This window comes from Pseudophryne corroboree, chromosome 2, assembly GCF_028390025.1.
Source record: "Pseudophryne corroboree isolate aPseCor3 chromosome 2, aPseCor3.hap2, whole genome shotgun sequence".
NCBI lineage: Eukaryota > Metazoa > Chordata > Amphibia > Anura > Myobatrachidae > Pseudophryne > Pseudophryne corroboree.
In genome coordinates, this window is record NC_086445.1 from 464,960,687 (window position 1) to 464,977,557 (window position 16,871).

The window sequence follows — 16,871 nt, forward strand, 5'->3', positions numbered from 1 at the left end:
TATCCAAAATTGTTGTAAATAACATTCAAAGTGAATAGGGATGATCAAACTTCACCAATAAGCACAGTGGCATTTCCTCCACTGTAGAGAACCCTTACTGCTTTAGGGGAGTTCTGTTTTAGATCTCATTACATTGAGTATACATAATGTACATTGGTATCCATGTAAAATAGCTGACACATCATCAACTGTTCAATTAATATTACACTGAGGGGCAGATGTATTAAGCCTGAAGAAGTGATAAAGCAGTGATAAGTGCAAGGTGATAACGCACTAGCCAATCAGCTCCAATATGTAAAATGACCATTAGGAGCTGATTGGCTGGTGCGTTATCACCTTGCACGTATCACTGCTTTATCACTACTACAGGCTTATTACATCTGCCCCACTATCTACCAATATTGGCCACAGGGGCAACCTGCAACAGGCTGTGGATGACGCTTAATAAGATCAACTCCCAACTGAAACACATTAGTATATGGATAGTCTTGGGGATCACAGGCATTGGGGTCAGAAATACACACCTTTTACAGCCATTAGCTTGATATTCAGACACAAGTGCAATTCCAATTTGCAGGCAATGTACAAAGCTATGAATCCTGTATGGTTTGGGGGAATTCTATGTACAACTTTAATTACAGGAACGTGGCGAAAGAATGGCACCAGTGAAACTGAACTTTCCTCTATTCCACTGAGCAATGCTTCCTACCAGTGGCTCCTATATTTGCAATTCTGGGTACTTGTGCTTTCAACCACCACCATAAAGACATCCACCCATCTCTATGCAATTTTTCTCTTTCTTGAGCATATAAAACTTACCCAGCTGCACTGATTTCTGGAAGCACGCAGCTGGTACGAGCTAATACAAGCTAATGTACTGTATGTAGCAGTCTATTTCCACAAGGTCTGACACTAATGAAAAGTGGTTGTGAAGGTGAATAAAAATAGCTATGAGTCCCTCCAAGGAAATTTGAATGCCCAGCAAATAACATCACTTTAATTCAATCCACCAATCATCTTTGAAAGGAGACATTAAGCAACTCATCATTCGGTCCAATATTTACTGAAGGAATCGGGAAGTCCAATGGCACAGTATACGAAAGAGCAAGCGCATTGCTCAATCTGGACCAGTCTTCAGGAAACATAGGCAGGGTAACACAGAGTTAAAGGATCAGATTAAACATGACCAAACACTGCTTGCTGTTACACATCAACATTCTTCTAATAGAGTGGTTTGGCAAATCTGCATTGAGATTATCTGCAGTGTGGGAAACAATGGACCTTGTAGCTTGACTTGCAGGCAAACTCGGGGCAGGAATTCCCTGTCCCCTTCAGAACAGTCATCAAATCCCAAGGGTGCATCTGTTTTATGCTCCTGGACAAAACTGGATGATACAATTTCTTGCTTGTGAAAAATCATGATGGAGTTGACTTTTGGACCACTTATAGCGAGCATAAACCAAAGGACGGCCTGCAAGTTACACTTGGTGTATCTAAGTGGTGTTGCACAATGTTGCACAGATCTACCCCAGCTTGGTCCATGTTTAGACACAAGCCACATATCATTGTTCAGGTTGCTCATAGTAGAGAACCATTAGTTTGTAGCCATTTTATACTGGTTAACAAGACTTGCTGGTACCCTATTACAGAACCGGCAGATTCCCGGAAAAAAATAAAAATCTGCATGTAGCTGCCCTAGACCCATGGCCAGGAAATGGGCCATATCAGAATTTTTCTTAGATGATAATGCACCTTTAAATGAGAGGACGCACTTCTTTATTACATGGAGAAATGGTTTCAATGGAATTTGATCTCCTCAAAAAGTACATAAAACTTCATGATTCTCTATCACTTCAGAATATTATGCTAGGAAGCATGTATTGTATTTGATATCAAGGGGAACATTTGCTACAGGATAGTTTACTATTCGGTTTTAAAAGGCTGCATTCAAAGCAATATTACGTCATCACACAAAATATATCCAACAGTGTGCAACAGCTGCTTTGAATCTGCCTATGAGCTGATTTAGTAAAGGGCAATATGCCCTAATGCCAGAGAAAATGGGTAGCAGAATATGATGAAAAAAATTAAGCATTTTGATTGTTTAAAGGTTTTTGTGTTTTAATTGTTTTTTTTTGTGTGTGGAACTGTGATCTAAGTTCCACTGCTTATGTTTGTAGCTGTCCTACATAGATGTAGAGAGGCTGGAAGTCGGTTTACTGTAACTGCTCCAGGCCAGTATTGCTTGGCTGCCCGGGCAATAATTAGGCTTATATCACAGCAATGTAAAGCTATGCCTGATTAATACTGCCTACTTCAAAATGAAAAGGAAAACTCTGTACGCTCAGTGATCTCTTTCAACTGACGATTTTGCTAAATAGTTAGAATCAATATTAAGTTGTGCTACTTTTCACTATTTTAGAAACTTTTACATGAAATATTTTTTTTTTTAAATTAGCGATACACATGTACTTTAACCAGCCTTTATAGCAGGCTATACTAAATATATTTCATATTTCTAGATCTTTCAAGTGGGAACAAACTCCGATTGATGCTCCAGAAAAGAGAAGGTAAATTCCATGTCAATAGAGACCATTTTGCAGGATTGTTAATAATGGAACATTTATATTAACATTTTCTTTTTGACTTATTATGTCAGTGTTCCTAATCTTGGTCCTTAAGGCACACTAACAGTCAAGATTTTAGGAATATCCAGGCTTAAGCACAGATGATCTAATCAAATTAACTTAAATACTAATTAAGTCACCTATGCTCAAGTATGGCTATTCTTAAAACCTAGACTGGTAGTGTGCATTGAGGACCGTGGTTGGGAACAAAACCCCTGTATTATGTATTAAAGTGTGTGGAACATAAACATATTAAAAGAAAAGAACATTGTGATTTTCATTTCTGAGTTTACTTTTTGTTATTCCTTGATGACTGGATGTAGCCAAGGAACCTGCCAAAACCATTGTGGCTGTAGAAGGAAACAAAGCAAATGAATTTTTAAATACACTAAAGCGACCAAAGCGCCAGCTCTGGGACCGGAGTCGGCCTGAAGTGCAGCAGTGGTACCAACAATTCCTCTACATGGGCTTTGATGAAACTGTAAGTAATTGTAATATTGCACAACTGTCCATCATGCATGCATCAGGTGGCTTGGGAGAGTAGGGGACATTGCAGTCTACAAAAGAGGATTTAGAGGAAACCCAGATACCAATATGGGTCACAAACAAATGGGTAAGAAATATTCAAAAAGAGTGCAAATTAATGTTATTGTATTTTCTCAAATAGAGAGGCGTATAATAAAAAAAAAAAAATCACATTTCCTATACAGGATGTAGTTAGCATCCCTACACATTCTGCTGGTAATTATTAGGGTTCGGCTCAGGGGTGTGTGTGTTTTAGGGATATGCTGCAGGATCTGTTAAGATAAGCAATATACTGTAGTACAAGAAGCAGCACAGCCATGTAAAGCTATCAGAGAGACAATTGGGGGAGTGTACAGACTGAGGTACATAACAAGCAATTGATGAAACATCTGTAGCAAAACCAGCTGCCTGTTTTTACTGCCCAACGTGGTTAGGGATGGGGCTAGTTGGCGCCACATACGCAAAACCAAATTACACTACTGTTTTGCTCACCTGTTCAGCCTCCTCCGTCCCAGCAGCAGCATAAAGCTGTAGAGAGTCTGAGTGCTAGAAGGCTCAGACTCCAATGCACATATCTCTGGGCGATTTCTCTACTGTGCATGCGCAAGACGCCGGCAAAATGGCTGCTGTCGGCGGAACTCTGAAGGGGTAAGTACTCAAAAAACGTGTGCAGCTTGTGTGGTGTGGGCCCCCTGGACTTTAGGGGCCTGTGTGCACAGCACACACAGCCCCTATTATAAATACACCAGTGTGTGCATATACTGTACATATACTTAAACCATGTGCTTGATACCAAAGCACTTTTTTATATGCATTGCTAAACAATCATTACTTCTCTTTTGATCAAATTGTTAACACATTGATTTTTAAATGATGGTAACATGCGGTACAGTACTCCATTAACACTACCTTCATGCAGCAATTACAGAATTTTATGGAAAATAATTAGAGATATATTTTAGTACATTTTGATAAATTGAGATAGAAACCTAGCTGTGCACTTTTATGAGCCGAGCATTGAGTTGAATGAAGTACTGCCCAGTGCCAGTGAGCCTGTGCCCCTGTGCTGCAAAGACGTCCATTTGAAACATATACTTCTGCAGTCATCTGCCAACCCAATACATTTACTGGAAGACAAAACAAGAGTAACATATGCCATATAATCTTTCATTTTTACCACAGAAATATGAAGATGATATGTCTTACTGGATGAATCAAGGTCGTGCTGGTAATGAGTACTATGGAGGTTTCCACCAGCACCACTATGACGAAGATGCACCTATTGGACCTCGTAATCCGTATACTTTCCGACATGGAGCCGGAGTGAACTATGACGACTATTAGCTTCAGGAACTTACCAAAAATGAAAAGTATTAACCATATCATGTCTAAGAAGGTGCATTCTAGTAGACATTGGCTGGGTGTTTAAAAACAACCATAAAACATTTTTTTTAAAGCCATGATCCACTATCTAATTTGTGTATTGAGGTCATTATAGTAGATTTGTTACATAAGCTATTTGTCAGTGGTCACATTTAGCAGCGCTAGATACTGGCTACACAATTAGAACCTAGGAAGAAGAACTAATTTTTTTGGGCACAGGCAACTATGCTTTCCAGATGTGATGTATTCTCTTATGGTAATAATAAAGGATCTGTAAAAAAAATTCTTTATACAAGCAGAGAGCATTATATATAAACACAGTTGATGTAACACCATATAAATGATTAACATGCTTTTACTATTCTGGGACAGTCTTCTTAAGAAAGTCAATCTTACCCTCAGATGCAGAGAACCTGTGAACACCAGTTATGTGTTTATAAGACCCAACTATGTTTTACCTCCACCAACACTATAGTCGTGGGATCTTTCTCTAAAGGAGTGGCCTGTTCTGCAAGCAAATAGGAACGGTTAGGTCAGGGAAGTACATTTGCCAAACGTTGGCTTGCAAGGTCTCAAAAAAAAATAAAAAAAAAATATGTACATCCTATAAGAAACTGAAACCTGAGAGTTCTAACCCTGTAAAGTCATAATTTAATAAATGTTTTCCTGTTACAGAACCTTTTCTCATTCATTAAAAAGTGAGATAAGGTAATTAATGTGAAGCCAAAATGTATCCGAAACTTCGCCCCAAGGCTGTACCACCTTTCAGTCCAAAGGTATTTGCCTTTACATAAATGCCTGCAGACATGAAAAATCACTGTCTGCCATGATATAAAGATGGCTGCTATTCCCAAGAGGAAGGAAGTAACATGACAATATTTGTGTTTTTGAACTATTGGTATACATTATATGGGTAATAATGGACCATTATAAAAATGGTCCATCAGCCGTAAAATTCAAAAGTGGACCACTTGAGATGGATTTACTCTATAAAGGGATTTCTTGGAAAAAATCAAAAACAAAGAAACAAAACACCAATACATGCCTTAAATCCTTTTCTTAGGAGTGTATCTTCTTTCTAGTAGTTACTTCATATGTTAATAGTGTAATATTTAGGTAATGAAAATAAAAATAAATAAAAAAATATATTGAAGTTTATGTTGAAAATTAATGTGCTGGTAGGAAATTAAGCTTGCCCAACTTGTATGATTATAATTCCAAATCCTGTGAAAAAGTATAGTACTTCTTCATTTAGACTATAGTATAGCCACACAATCTAATTTTCAGTTCCCATCAGTAAAGAAACCCTCTGCCGTCCTCTGAGTTTGAACCAATTTGCAGGGCTCTGTTTATTATACAGGTTGAATATCCCTTATCCAAATTTCAAAATCTCACATTTTTGGGTCCCCTACTGAAATAATGACATATATTATGTGTATATACACACATATAATATACATATATATGTCATTATCTCAGTAGGGGAACCAAAAATGTGTGTTTTTGAATTTTAGATAACGAATACTCAACCTGTAGTATGAAAAGTCCTACTGCTGACAAAAATGGAGAAATAGGGGTAGGGAAGTGGTGATAGGACAGAACGTTAGATAGAATAGGCAAATGTAACATGGACGGATTTGGCAAACTTGCAGAATTCAAAGCAAGTTTTCAAAAAGGCAACACTGTACAACTTACAAAAGGTGGTTTGTCTCCTACTGTGAGGACTATACCAATGAACCCAAAAATAAAAGAGGCAGTATTCCACTGTGACACGTCCCAGGATGATGCTGGGCCTATCATACGAGTCTTACTTCTGCCAGTGAGTGGCCACATCTGCCATTTCTCCTACAGCACAGCCAGGTGACTTGCCTTGCTCAGGATTGTGATTTTAGGGAATCCTATACAGATATTACACTTTCATTCAAATAAATGTCAACCCATATGCTTGGTTTAATGCAGGTGATGGCAAAACATCTACTGTAGGTCAAACATTAAATACCAACCTAGGCGTTATTCGGATTCTATTGTTATTCTAGACCACAGGTTCTCAAACTCAGTCCTCAGGACCCCACACAGTGCATGTTTTCCAGGTCTCCTCACAGAATCACAAGTGAAATAATTAGCTCCACCTGTGGACCTTTTAAAATGTGTCAGTGAGTAATTGATACACCTGTGCACCTGCTGGGTGACCTGCAAAACATGCACTGTGTGAGGTCCTGAGGACCGAGTTTGAGAACCTGTGTTCTAGACCATGAGTTAAAGAGTAATCTCAGAAAGCTGTACAATGCCTGTGTTTTGTAAGTAAATAAATGACACTTTTAATCACTGCATTTCCATATTCTAAATCAATTTAGGATCTGGGTCCTACTCATATGGTATTTTACAGCTCAGCATAGAGAAGAGAATGGGTTAAAGCCATAATCATACCCCTAATGTGTAAACCTATGCCAAACTTTAAAGTGCAGAAACATCTATTTCCTAATAGTGATCTTGTTTCAAGTATTCAATCACATATTCCACCAACAGTGAAGAGATAGAGCTGAAGTCTGATGTCAAAAGTAGCATCTTCCCAACAAGACAAAATGTAAGAAGTCTGTGTAGAAAAATACTTGTTCATTTGTGAGCAGATTGTCTAATAACAAATTGTAGTACTATAACGCGTTTTCATTTCCACATCCTTACTGTACAGCTCTGTGGCTCTTCCGGGATGGCCCACCGTTGTTGTCTATTCTCCGTACATTAAATTTCCACCTCCTTGCTTATAAATTTACCAAACTGGTTCCTTTTTGGGGGGGGTGCAGTGATGTATAGATGTGTGATATAAAGTAACTTTGAGGAAGATGCTAAAGCCTCATCTCTAGTTCTGCTCTGAGGCCTGGCAGTGCTAGCTGATTGTTGTATGCGTGCACCACATGTATATGGCTGAAAGTCTCACTGTAGATCAAGGGATCTACATTATTTGTACAGATGTGTCCTCATACACACTTTACACAGTCACATTATGTCCTGTGAGACTCTGCTTGTGCGGAGCATCTTTTTTGCCCAAATTAGCACAAAACGCTTTACGAGACTGCACCGATTAATTTGCTATGCAAACTTTGTACATCTGTGTGCGACTGAGTCTGAATCTGCATACTAAGTGCTATGATGCAGCAGCCACTGCTTTTATTTCATGCCAAGTTCTGTTGTGCTTCATATACAGACTCCGTTGCAGATATACAAGTGCTGCATATCAAATTAATCAGTACAGTTTTGTGGAGCAGATTTGTTGTATCACACTGTGACAAAGATGCTAATTTGGTCAAAGATGCACTCGGCTAAAACCAGGTTGCAACAGGGCCTGGTGGCTCACTCGCTGAAAGCTTCTCGCGTCTCATGGCGTATTGACAATAGGTATATGACACATCTGTATATACATAGTGTATTGTTATTACGTACACGGTGCCTTGCTTTGATAACCTTTACCAACCTCTTCCAAAAAGAACACTGTATTTTCCATTCTCTACCCCGCCCACACACACAGAAATGTATCAAGCCTTGGAGTGTGATAAATTGCACGGTGATAAAGTACCAACCAATCAGTTCCTAACTAACATTTCAAACACAGCCTGTAACATTGGCTGGTACTTTATCACTGTGCAGTTTATCACTCTCCAAGGCTTGATAAATCTGGGCCACACTTGGTTTAGGCTTACCAGGATAATCAGTGGCACTGTTTCTCAGCTGGTAGACCTTCCACAGAGTGAAAAGACCCTAGGTAAGAAACAAGGAAGCAATCTGCCAAACCTAAAGCTATATTAAATAATACAATTGAATAGGAACACCGGTTTAATCCATTACTTTTATCAGTAATTGAAAAGCGCACAATCATTAACAATTACCATAATGGGTTTTAGGTTTGCAAGGAGCTTCTTCAAGCTTGTACCACTCACATACCTTTAATGAGACAATCCCATTTAAAGCCCAGATGGTCTGGACAGGGCTCTTTTCAAACCCTTATTTCCTTGACACATTCCTTTCCATTCCACTCTCTACCTCCCTTCACCTTTTTATGTTATTTCAACTTTGAAAATCTAGATGGATAGAGACCAGCTTTTAGCAGCTCATCAATAAAAAGTAGCTTTAGAGACAGAAACTCCCTAAAACCAAAAAACTCACACCCTCTCATCTAAACAGTGTTATCATTTCAGAATGAATGGGGGGAAGTTTTACATTATACTACTCATTATAATATTCCACAAATTATTTTGCTGCACACTGGACAGAACCTGAATCCTAATTGCCACATTTCCTTATAAACCATCAACTGTCATACTGTATATGCTAAAGATCCATGGGATGCGGATATGGGAGAGAGTACACATATAATGGTTAAAATAAAACTGTATCAAATATGAGGAAGGTCAGCAGTACAGTGACAAAGTAATTGAAATAAATGTAAAAAAAAAAGACAAACTGTCCAACATACAGTACAGACCACTAAGCTGTAACCTGGTAAGGAAACCGATGCCATAAATTTATGTAATCACGTACAGCATACATATTTTAGTGCAGTGTTTTGCAAGTGGCAATCATTTATATGCACAGTAGTTGCAATTAAACTTTAATAACATTCTGTCATCTAACAGAGACCTGAAGCTTCTAGCTGTAAGCAACTATTCAAAAAGCCACCCTGTATTTCCATTCCATTCTTTTGGAATCTGATTATTAAGCACAAGACAAACAAGTCTATTTGCCAGTATAAAACAGTAATGCAGTGATTTCCAAACTGTGGGCCAGGGATGCCTCAGGTAGGTGGGCCAGGACCAAATCAAATTATTTATTGTCAAAGTGATAGGCAAAACCAGTGCTAGTGGCTGCCAATCATAAAACATATGGGCAATCAGAGGCACAACTGTACACAACCACATAACTGAACATAAGGACATACCTCTCTACATGACCCGTTCCAGGAGGGACAAAATGCTCTGCTCCTGGGCTTCCCTCAATTTATGATTGCCACACCTGTGCTGAAATACAATAGTTAATTGATAAGAAAGGTGTTTCAACACAGGTGACGGCAATCATAAATTAAGAGCATTAAATAGAGCATTTTGTCCCTCCTGGGATGGGTCATGTTGGGTGGTATATAAGGATGACAGGTAGGCACAATTTACATCATTTAATTTCCCCCCAAAATGTATCAATAAAAAATGTATGCTAGGGGTGCTGTGAAAAAAATGCTGATACTCTAGGGTGGCCTCATTCAAGAAAGTTTGGGAACCCTTGCAGTCATGTATAATTACTGTAGTACAGTTCTGCCTCAGTGACAAATTGCTGGTAATATATAAGCACAAACACAGATGCTTCCACATGATCACAATGCATACAGGACACATACTGCATTGGTAATTACATGGGGCATTGCATAATATATAAGCTGCAGTAAAGATTGGGTATGCAAATACTGCTCCAATCATTACTTACTGTATGCAACTCAAAAAATAGATATAATAAAAAAAGTTTTCTGGAGACCACTGAAACTTACAATCTTACCAGTGTAAGGATCAAGTAGGGAAAACGTTATAAAAAGGTAAAAAAAAAAAAAAGTGACTAGATGGGCCAGGTGTTTCTTATTTGTGAAATTCTATGTTTCTAGGTCTCATTTGGGAAATCACGTCATTACAGATAGAATAGAGCAGGCATTCCCAACCACGGTACTCAAGGCACACTAACAGTGCAGGTTTTAGTGATATCCAGGCTTCAGCACAGGTGACTTAACTAGTAGCTCAGTTATTTTGATTTAACCATCTGCGCTGCAGCCTGGATATCACTAAAACCTGCACTGTTGGTGTGCCTTGAGGACCGTGGTTGTGAATGCCTGGAATAGAGATATGGGAAAATGGCATCACTAAGGTCAAAGCACACAGTTCAATTTGCCCACCACCCCCAGTTTCCGATTCCCATAATTCATGGGTTCTTTGCAGCACTTCCCAAAGGAAGAATTCAGTTTACAATTAGCCTCACTTGGTACAAGTAGCCACTTTTTACAGTAGCCTACAGTAAATATCTTATGTTTCTTATTTTAATAAAATATCATGTTCAACCACAAAAAACTGGTAATACTTTATTTTTATTTTTTTATCCAAGAGTACACTTAACACAATAATGATTCAAAATATTCTTATTTATAATAGCTGTTTTTAAATTCAAATTTACAGCTTGGTGAATCTTCAAGAAAAGAAAACCAAAAATAATGTTTAAGTAAAAACAAACCATAAAAAACAAAAACAACAAAAAACAAAGAAACCCATAGAGCTTTCTCACATCATTTTTACACTCTCCAACATCATTACCTGTAAATGAGTCCTATTAAAGTCGGCAGTATGTCAAAGCTGATTCTCTGGCAACACTGCTACCATTTTATGCATAGAATACATTTAATATGTAAAAGTACCCCCACATCTTTCAACATATATAAATAAAATTGGCATTTTCTGTTTTCATTTGTTGCTTCAGCTTCAAACGAAACCAGTTTTCAAACCCGTTGTTCTTCACAGGCTCTGAAAAAGAACTGAACGGCAATGCTTAGCTGGCCCCACCAGTTATGGGGCTAGGGCTGACCTGTCCAGAGACAGTAGTCAAAAACAGTCACAGCAAGATATATAAAATGTGTAGATTTCCATGTGTTTCCTACACTACTGTACATAGAAAGACAAATTGAAAAAGTGCAAGGCCATGTTTGCAGTTCAATGTTTTTAGGCACATCCATTCCTTTAAAGCAAGCTTCATAGGGAAATTCCAGTTTTATTCTTCATGATGTCCCTCAGAAGTCTTTTCTTGTAAAAGAAACAAAGGGGAAAAGGAGAACAATAATTACATCCTGTAAACCGTCAAAGTAGCCTTCCTTCTTTATGGAGTGTTCAGTTCAGTCGCATTCTACCTTTTTTTATTCTGGCTGGTTTAGGCTTGGGGATATACTGGTTGTTTGCTTGATATTCAAGTTCTTTGCTGAAGTAGTGGATGGTTTTGTTCAAGCCTTCCTCTAGAGGAACCTGAGAAGAGAACATAGAAGAGCAACAGAGGCTGATATTTTATAAGAAGCTTTAGCACACATACACAACAGTTCTGTCTCTAAGGGGGTAATTCAGACCTGATCGTAGCAGCAAATGTGTTAGCAGTTGGGCAAAACCATGTGCACTGCAGGTGTGGCAGACATAACGTGCAGAGAGAATTAGATGAAGGTTGGTTATTTTGTTCCTGTGCAGAGTAAGTACTGGCTGCTTTATTTTTACACTGCAATTTAGATTTCAGTTTGAACACACCCCTCCCAAATCTAACGCTCTCTGCGCATGATATATATATATATTTTTGCTCAGTGTGAACCTGTCACAGGATAGTGGGCAATCATAACAAGTGTATAGGCATGTGTTGATCAGCAGTGACTTTTGAAAGGCTTCTTCAGTACAACATAGAGCAGGTCTGTGCCCTAAGTTTTCTAAAAGCTTAACGTTCAATCAAGGGTTGCATGTACCTTATTTTCTTGTGTAAATGTCACATTCCAAGAAAAGATGGCAAATAGTCAATCTCCCACCCCCAAACCTAATAGAAAGGCCTCATCCCTCTAAATGTCACTGTGAGTGGGAACAGCAGGAGTAGGAGAGCCAGAATACAGGGCAGAGGTGACTGCCTATGTAGGGGGGACGCAGAAAAGAAGGGGCACATGGCAGAGGCGACATCGGCTTTCTGCCGACAGTGAAGTCCAGCAGCACCTTCATTAAACGCTGCTGAGGTAGACAAACCCATTTTAAACATGTAAAATGCTCAGGGTATTGTTATATAGTCTGACTTGCAATATGTGAACTGGAAAGGGAAGTGAAGCAGCGGTTTCATTTTTTTAACATGCAGTTATACGGATTCAAATAAAGAAACTGCAAGCTTATCTTCAAATATACTTACCACAGGCTCCCAACCAAGTAAAAGCTTGGCTTTCCCGATATCTGGTTTTCGTCTTTGTGGGTCATCCTGGGCTTCTGAAAGAAAGTGGATTTCTCCACCACTCCCTACAAGGAAAAACAACTGACTCTAATTATGCATAACATTGGGTGCCTGGTAGTTTTGTGGGAAAATAAATTTACAATTGTCAACTACATTATATTCAGATAAACGATTTCTAACTCTAATAGTAATACTTTTTCTGTAAGAACACACGCTAATGTTTACTAACATAGAAAATGTCACCCAATGGGGCATTTCAAGCAAACGAGCACTTGTGGTATCCGGTCAGATGGTCACTGTTAAGGTCGCCACTCATTAGGTCGACCACTATTGGTCGACATTGACATGGTCGACATGGACTAATGTTCGACATGAGATTTTCACATCCCCCCCCCCTTTTTGGAACTTTTTCATACTTTACGATCCACGTGGACTACGATTGGGAACGGTAACCAGTGCAAAGCGCAGCCGAGCGAGGCACCTTGCCCGAAGCATGGCGAGGGGACGTGGTGCACTAATTGGGGTTCCCCGTCACTTTACGCAGAAAACACCAAAGAAGACATTGACATGGTCGACCATGTCAATGAGTGTCGACCATTCATAGCGGAACCGCACTTGCTATACTGCTGCTGTCCACTGGTGTTGAATTCTTGTATTCTGTCAGCCATGTAAGCACAGTGATTGACTTTTTTTTCTGCATTAATATTTTAATGAAGAAAAAAAATAGAAAATCTGATTATATTAATACTGTGAAACACTGCTGTGTATGCGAAACCTTGATCAACCATGTTTTAATGCTTTCGAAAGTTATTAGGCTTTGATATGATTTATTTTACATCTTTCAATAAAACCAATGTTTTACTGCTTATTATGTCCTATATGATTGGTAGGGGAGGAGTTTTTGGAGCCTTAGATGATGCTAGGCAGGTTTAGGACCTCTCCGATTTGGTTCACTCTCCCTATTTCACAGTTGTGTGTAAATGTGCTGCATTGGGTCAGCTCACAAATGAAGAGCACAAACAATAAGAATGTGGAATAATACCAGGGAGATTCCCTTCTAATAGACATTTTGTTTGTTTTTGTTTTTTTAGAAGTCACGTTGCTGTGGCTGTAGACAGCATGATTAAAATATATATATATATATATTTTTTTTTTTAATCCATTTGGTTTAAACCAGCAAACCAAGACATAGGCATTAAACAAGTCAGAGATGACAAGTTGATTGCATATATTAATACTAGCATTAATGAAAAACAATAGAAGTGGGACTGTGCAGCTGTCCGTACATCCACGCACAAGTCAAAGGAAGTGGTGCTGTGCAGCCGTCTAAAGACATATATGCTAAATCCCGTTCAAATTACGATATCGAAAAGGGAGTGTCTATTCAATATTCTTTATAAAACACACTGTGCCTTCCTGTAGTCTGTGATGCAACATACTCCCATATAACGACCCTAAACAGTAGTTCTAGATGGCGCTGCCCAAATGGGTTTACAATCTAGGAGGTGTGGTGAACAATGGATACATAAGGAAATTCATATAGTGAATACATTATCACATTCTTCTGATTATTTGGTTTCATCTTGCGTGCTCTGTCACTGATGCGGATTGTGACATAATGTTTTCTATGAATTAGCTTATGGATATGTATATGAGCGCTGGTGAATAGAAATGTTAGTATATACAGTGCCTTGCTAAAGTATTCACCCCCCTTTGCATTTTTCATGTTTTGTTGCCTCACAACCTGGAATTAAAATGGATTGTTTGAAGGTTTGCATCATTTCATTCACAGAACACGCCTACAACTTTGAAGATGTTTTTTTTTATTGTGAAGCAAACAACAAATAGGACAAAATAACAGAAAACTTCAGTGTGCACAACTATTCACCCCCCTAAAGTCAGTACTTTGTAGAGCCACCTTTTGTGGCAATTACAGCTAAAAGTCGCTCTGGCTATGTCTCGATGAGCTTGCCACTGGGACTTTTGCCCATTCCTCCAAGCAAAACCGCTCCAGCTCCTTCATGTTGGATTGTTTCAGCTTGTGAACAGCAATCTTTAAGTCTGACCACATATTGTCAATTGGATTGAGATCTTGGCTTTGACTAGGCCATTCCAACACCTTTAAATGTTTCCCCTTAAACCACTCGAGTGTTGCTTTAGCAGTATGCTTCGGGTCATTGTCCTGCTGGAAGGTGAACTTCCATCCCAATCTCAAATCACAGGCAGACTGAAACAGGTTTTGCTCAAGAATATCCCTGTATTTAGCACCATCCATCTTTCCCTCGACTCAAAACAGTTTCCCAGTCCCTGCTGCTGAAAAACATCCCCACAGCATGATGCTGCCACCACCATGTTTCACTGTGGGGATGGGGTTCTTGGGGTGATGGGATGTGTTGGGTTTGCGCCAGACATCGTGTTTTCCTTGGTGGCCGAAAAGTTCAATTTTAGTCTTGTCTGGCTAGAGCACCTTCCTCCATACATTTCGGGAGTTGTCTGCATGCGTTTTGGAAAACTCAAAACGTGCCTTCTTATTTTTAACACTAAGTAATGGTGTTTTTCTGGCCACTCTTCCATAAAGCCTAGCTCTATGGAGTGTACGGCTTATTGTGGTCACATGTGTAGATACACCAGTCTCTGCTATGAAACTCTGTAGCTCCTTCAGGGTTACCTTTGGTCTCTGTGCCGCCAATCTGATTAATGCCCTCCTTGCCCGGTCTGTGAGTTTTGCTGGCCAGCCCTCTCTTGGCAGGTTTGTTGTAGTACCATGTTCTTTCCATTTGAAGATGATGGATTTGATGGTGCTGCGGGGGATCGTCAAAGATTTGGATATTTTTTTATAACCCAACCCTGACTTGTACTTCTCAACAACCGTGTCCCTGACTTGTTTGGAGAGCTCCTCGGTCTCCATGGTGTGATGCCTCTTGCTTAGTGGGGTTGCAGCCTCTGGGGCATTTCAGAAAAGGTGTGTTTATACTAACAGATCATGTGACACATTGGGCGGTATTCAAATGATATATCACGCCCATTCTCCTATCTAAAGTGATCCCCGTTATCGCGCCCATAGTAATCAGATTTAACTGCGTAACGGGTTTGGTGGCCTCGCTACCATGGGGGTAGCGAGCTGAAATTATTATACCACTCCCATCAGCAGAAACAGAACGGCTGTGGAAGGGGGTGAATAGAACAGAATTGAATACCGCCCTTAGACTGCACACAGGTGGACTTAATTTCACTAATTATGTGACTTCTGAAGGTAATTGATGCAACAGAACTTTTCAGGGGCTTTACAGCAAAGGGGCGAATACATATGCAAATGCCAATTTTCAAATTATTTATACAAATTTTTTTTTATATAAATTTTTCTCATTTCACTTCAACTGAAGACTAATGTGTGCATATCTATCACAAAATTCAGATAATAAATAAATTACAGTTTGTAATGTAACAAAATAGGTAAAAAGCCATGGGGCCATGGGGGGGGGGGGGGGGGGGGAGTGAATACTTTAGCAAGGCACTGTATGCTCTTCCCTGTTAGCCTACATTCATAACTATAGCTGCTATGAGCAGAGCTCCTATTACAATCCCTAAGGTATCCATGTAATTATTCACTTCATGATTACACATCTAAAACAATAATTGGCAGGATATCTCAAGGGCAAAAATAACTCACCAACAAGGTGTTTAATTAATCTTGCAAATTCCAGGATTGTGTGCTCTTCTGGGTTCCCCTGTGGAAGAAATGAAAGTACAGTACAGCTTTAATTGCAAACTGCAATTAACTTATCTGCTGCTAAACTGAATCCATAAAAAGATTTAAAGTTGTGAAACTTTCCTGAAAATATAATAGTATTTAAGTTGTACTTTATTCCTTTTTTTTCCGATAAGGGGGATATCCATCTACCAGTGAATTAACGGTTTTTCATACTTTTTTCCGATGTTTCACCAATTTCTTTTTTTAAACAGGCTGTCCAATATGGATCGCCCGTAAAAAAAAAAAAAAAAAAAAAAAAAAAAAAAAAAGCTGATCTCCAGAAAACGCACAGGTTCAGTGAAACCTGTGTGTATTTGGTAGAAACAGCCCCATTCTCGCATGAAAACGGGGCTGTTTCCGAGGATTTGGTTTTGTGTCAGCTTATCGGGGCTAATTAGATAGCCCCCGGTGGGACAAATAGCACCAGTAAATTACCGGGGGTTAATTGGATATCCCCCCCAAGTATTTATTTTTCAAAATAAATGCGACAATAACAGAATTGTATTTGAAAAACTTTATCCCTTTAAAGGCAGATATAACATGTAATAAAATTGTATAGAAGTCCTTAATCTGTTGTAATTTGCGAATCTCCCACAGTCAGTATGCAA

At 39.1% G+C, this 16,871-nt stretch overlaps 2 protein-coding genes across 5 annotated transcripts in view; one reads left to right on the forward strand and one right to left on the reverse strand.

Moving 5' to 3' along the window:
- Positions 1 to 5,567, forward strand: part of ECRG4 (ECRG4 augurin precursor) — a 44,590-nt gene extending 39,023 nt beyond the window's left edge. The window contains exons 3-5 of the mRNA XM_063953797.1: positions 2,523 to 2,570; positions 2,951 to 3,108; positions 4,335 to 5,567. Coding sequence (XP_063809867.1) covers positions 2,523 to 2,570; positions 2,951 to 3,108; positions 4,335 to 4,496 — 368 coding nt within the window. The 3' untranslated portion in view covers positions 4,497 to 5,567. The remainder of the gene's footprint in view (positions 1 to 2,522; positions 2,571 to 2,950; positions 3,109 to 4,334) is intronic.
- A 5,061-nt stretch (positions 5,568 to 10,628) lies between these two features.
- UXS1 (UDP-glucuronate decarboxylase 1) overlaps positions 10,629 to 16,871 on the reverse strand; it is a 144,947-nt gene continuing 138,704 nt past the window's right edge. For 2 of the 4 annotated variants that reach the window (XM_063953799.1, XM_063953798.1), the window contains exons 13-16: positions 16,183 to 16,240; positions 12,474 to 12,577; positions 11,458 to 11,569; positions 10,629 to 11,353 (exon numbers count right to left, since the gene is read on the reverse strand). In XM_063953799.1, coding sequence (XP_063809869.1) covers positions 11,322 to 11,353; positions 11,458 to 11,569; positions 12,474 to 12,577; positions 16,183 to 16,240 — 306 coding nt within the window. In that variant the 3' untranslated portion in view covers positions 10,629 to 11,321. Of the gene's footprint in view, positions 11,570 to 12,473; positions 12,578 to 16,182; positions 16,241 to 16,871 lie in introns of all 4 variants that reach the window. The other 2 variants (XM_063953801.1, XM_063953800.1) reach the window with 2 other exon arrangements.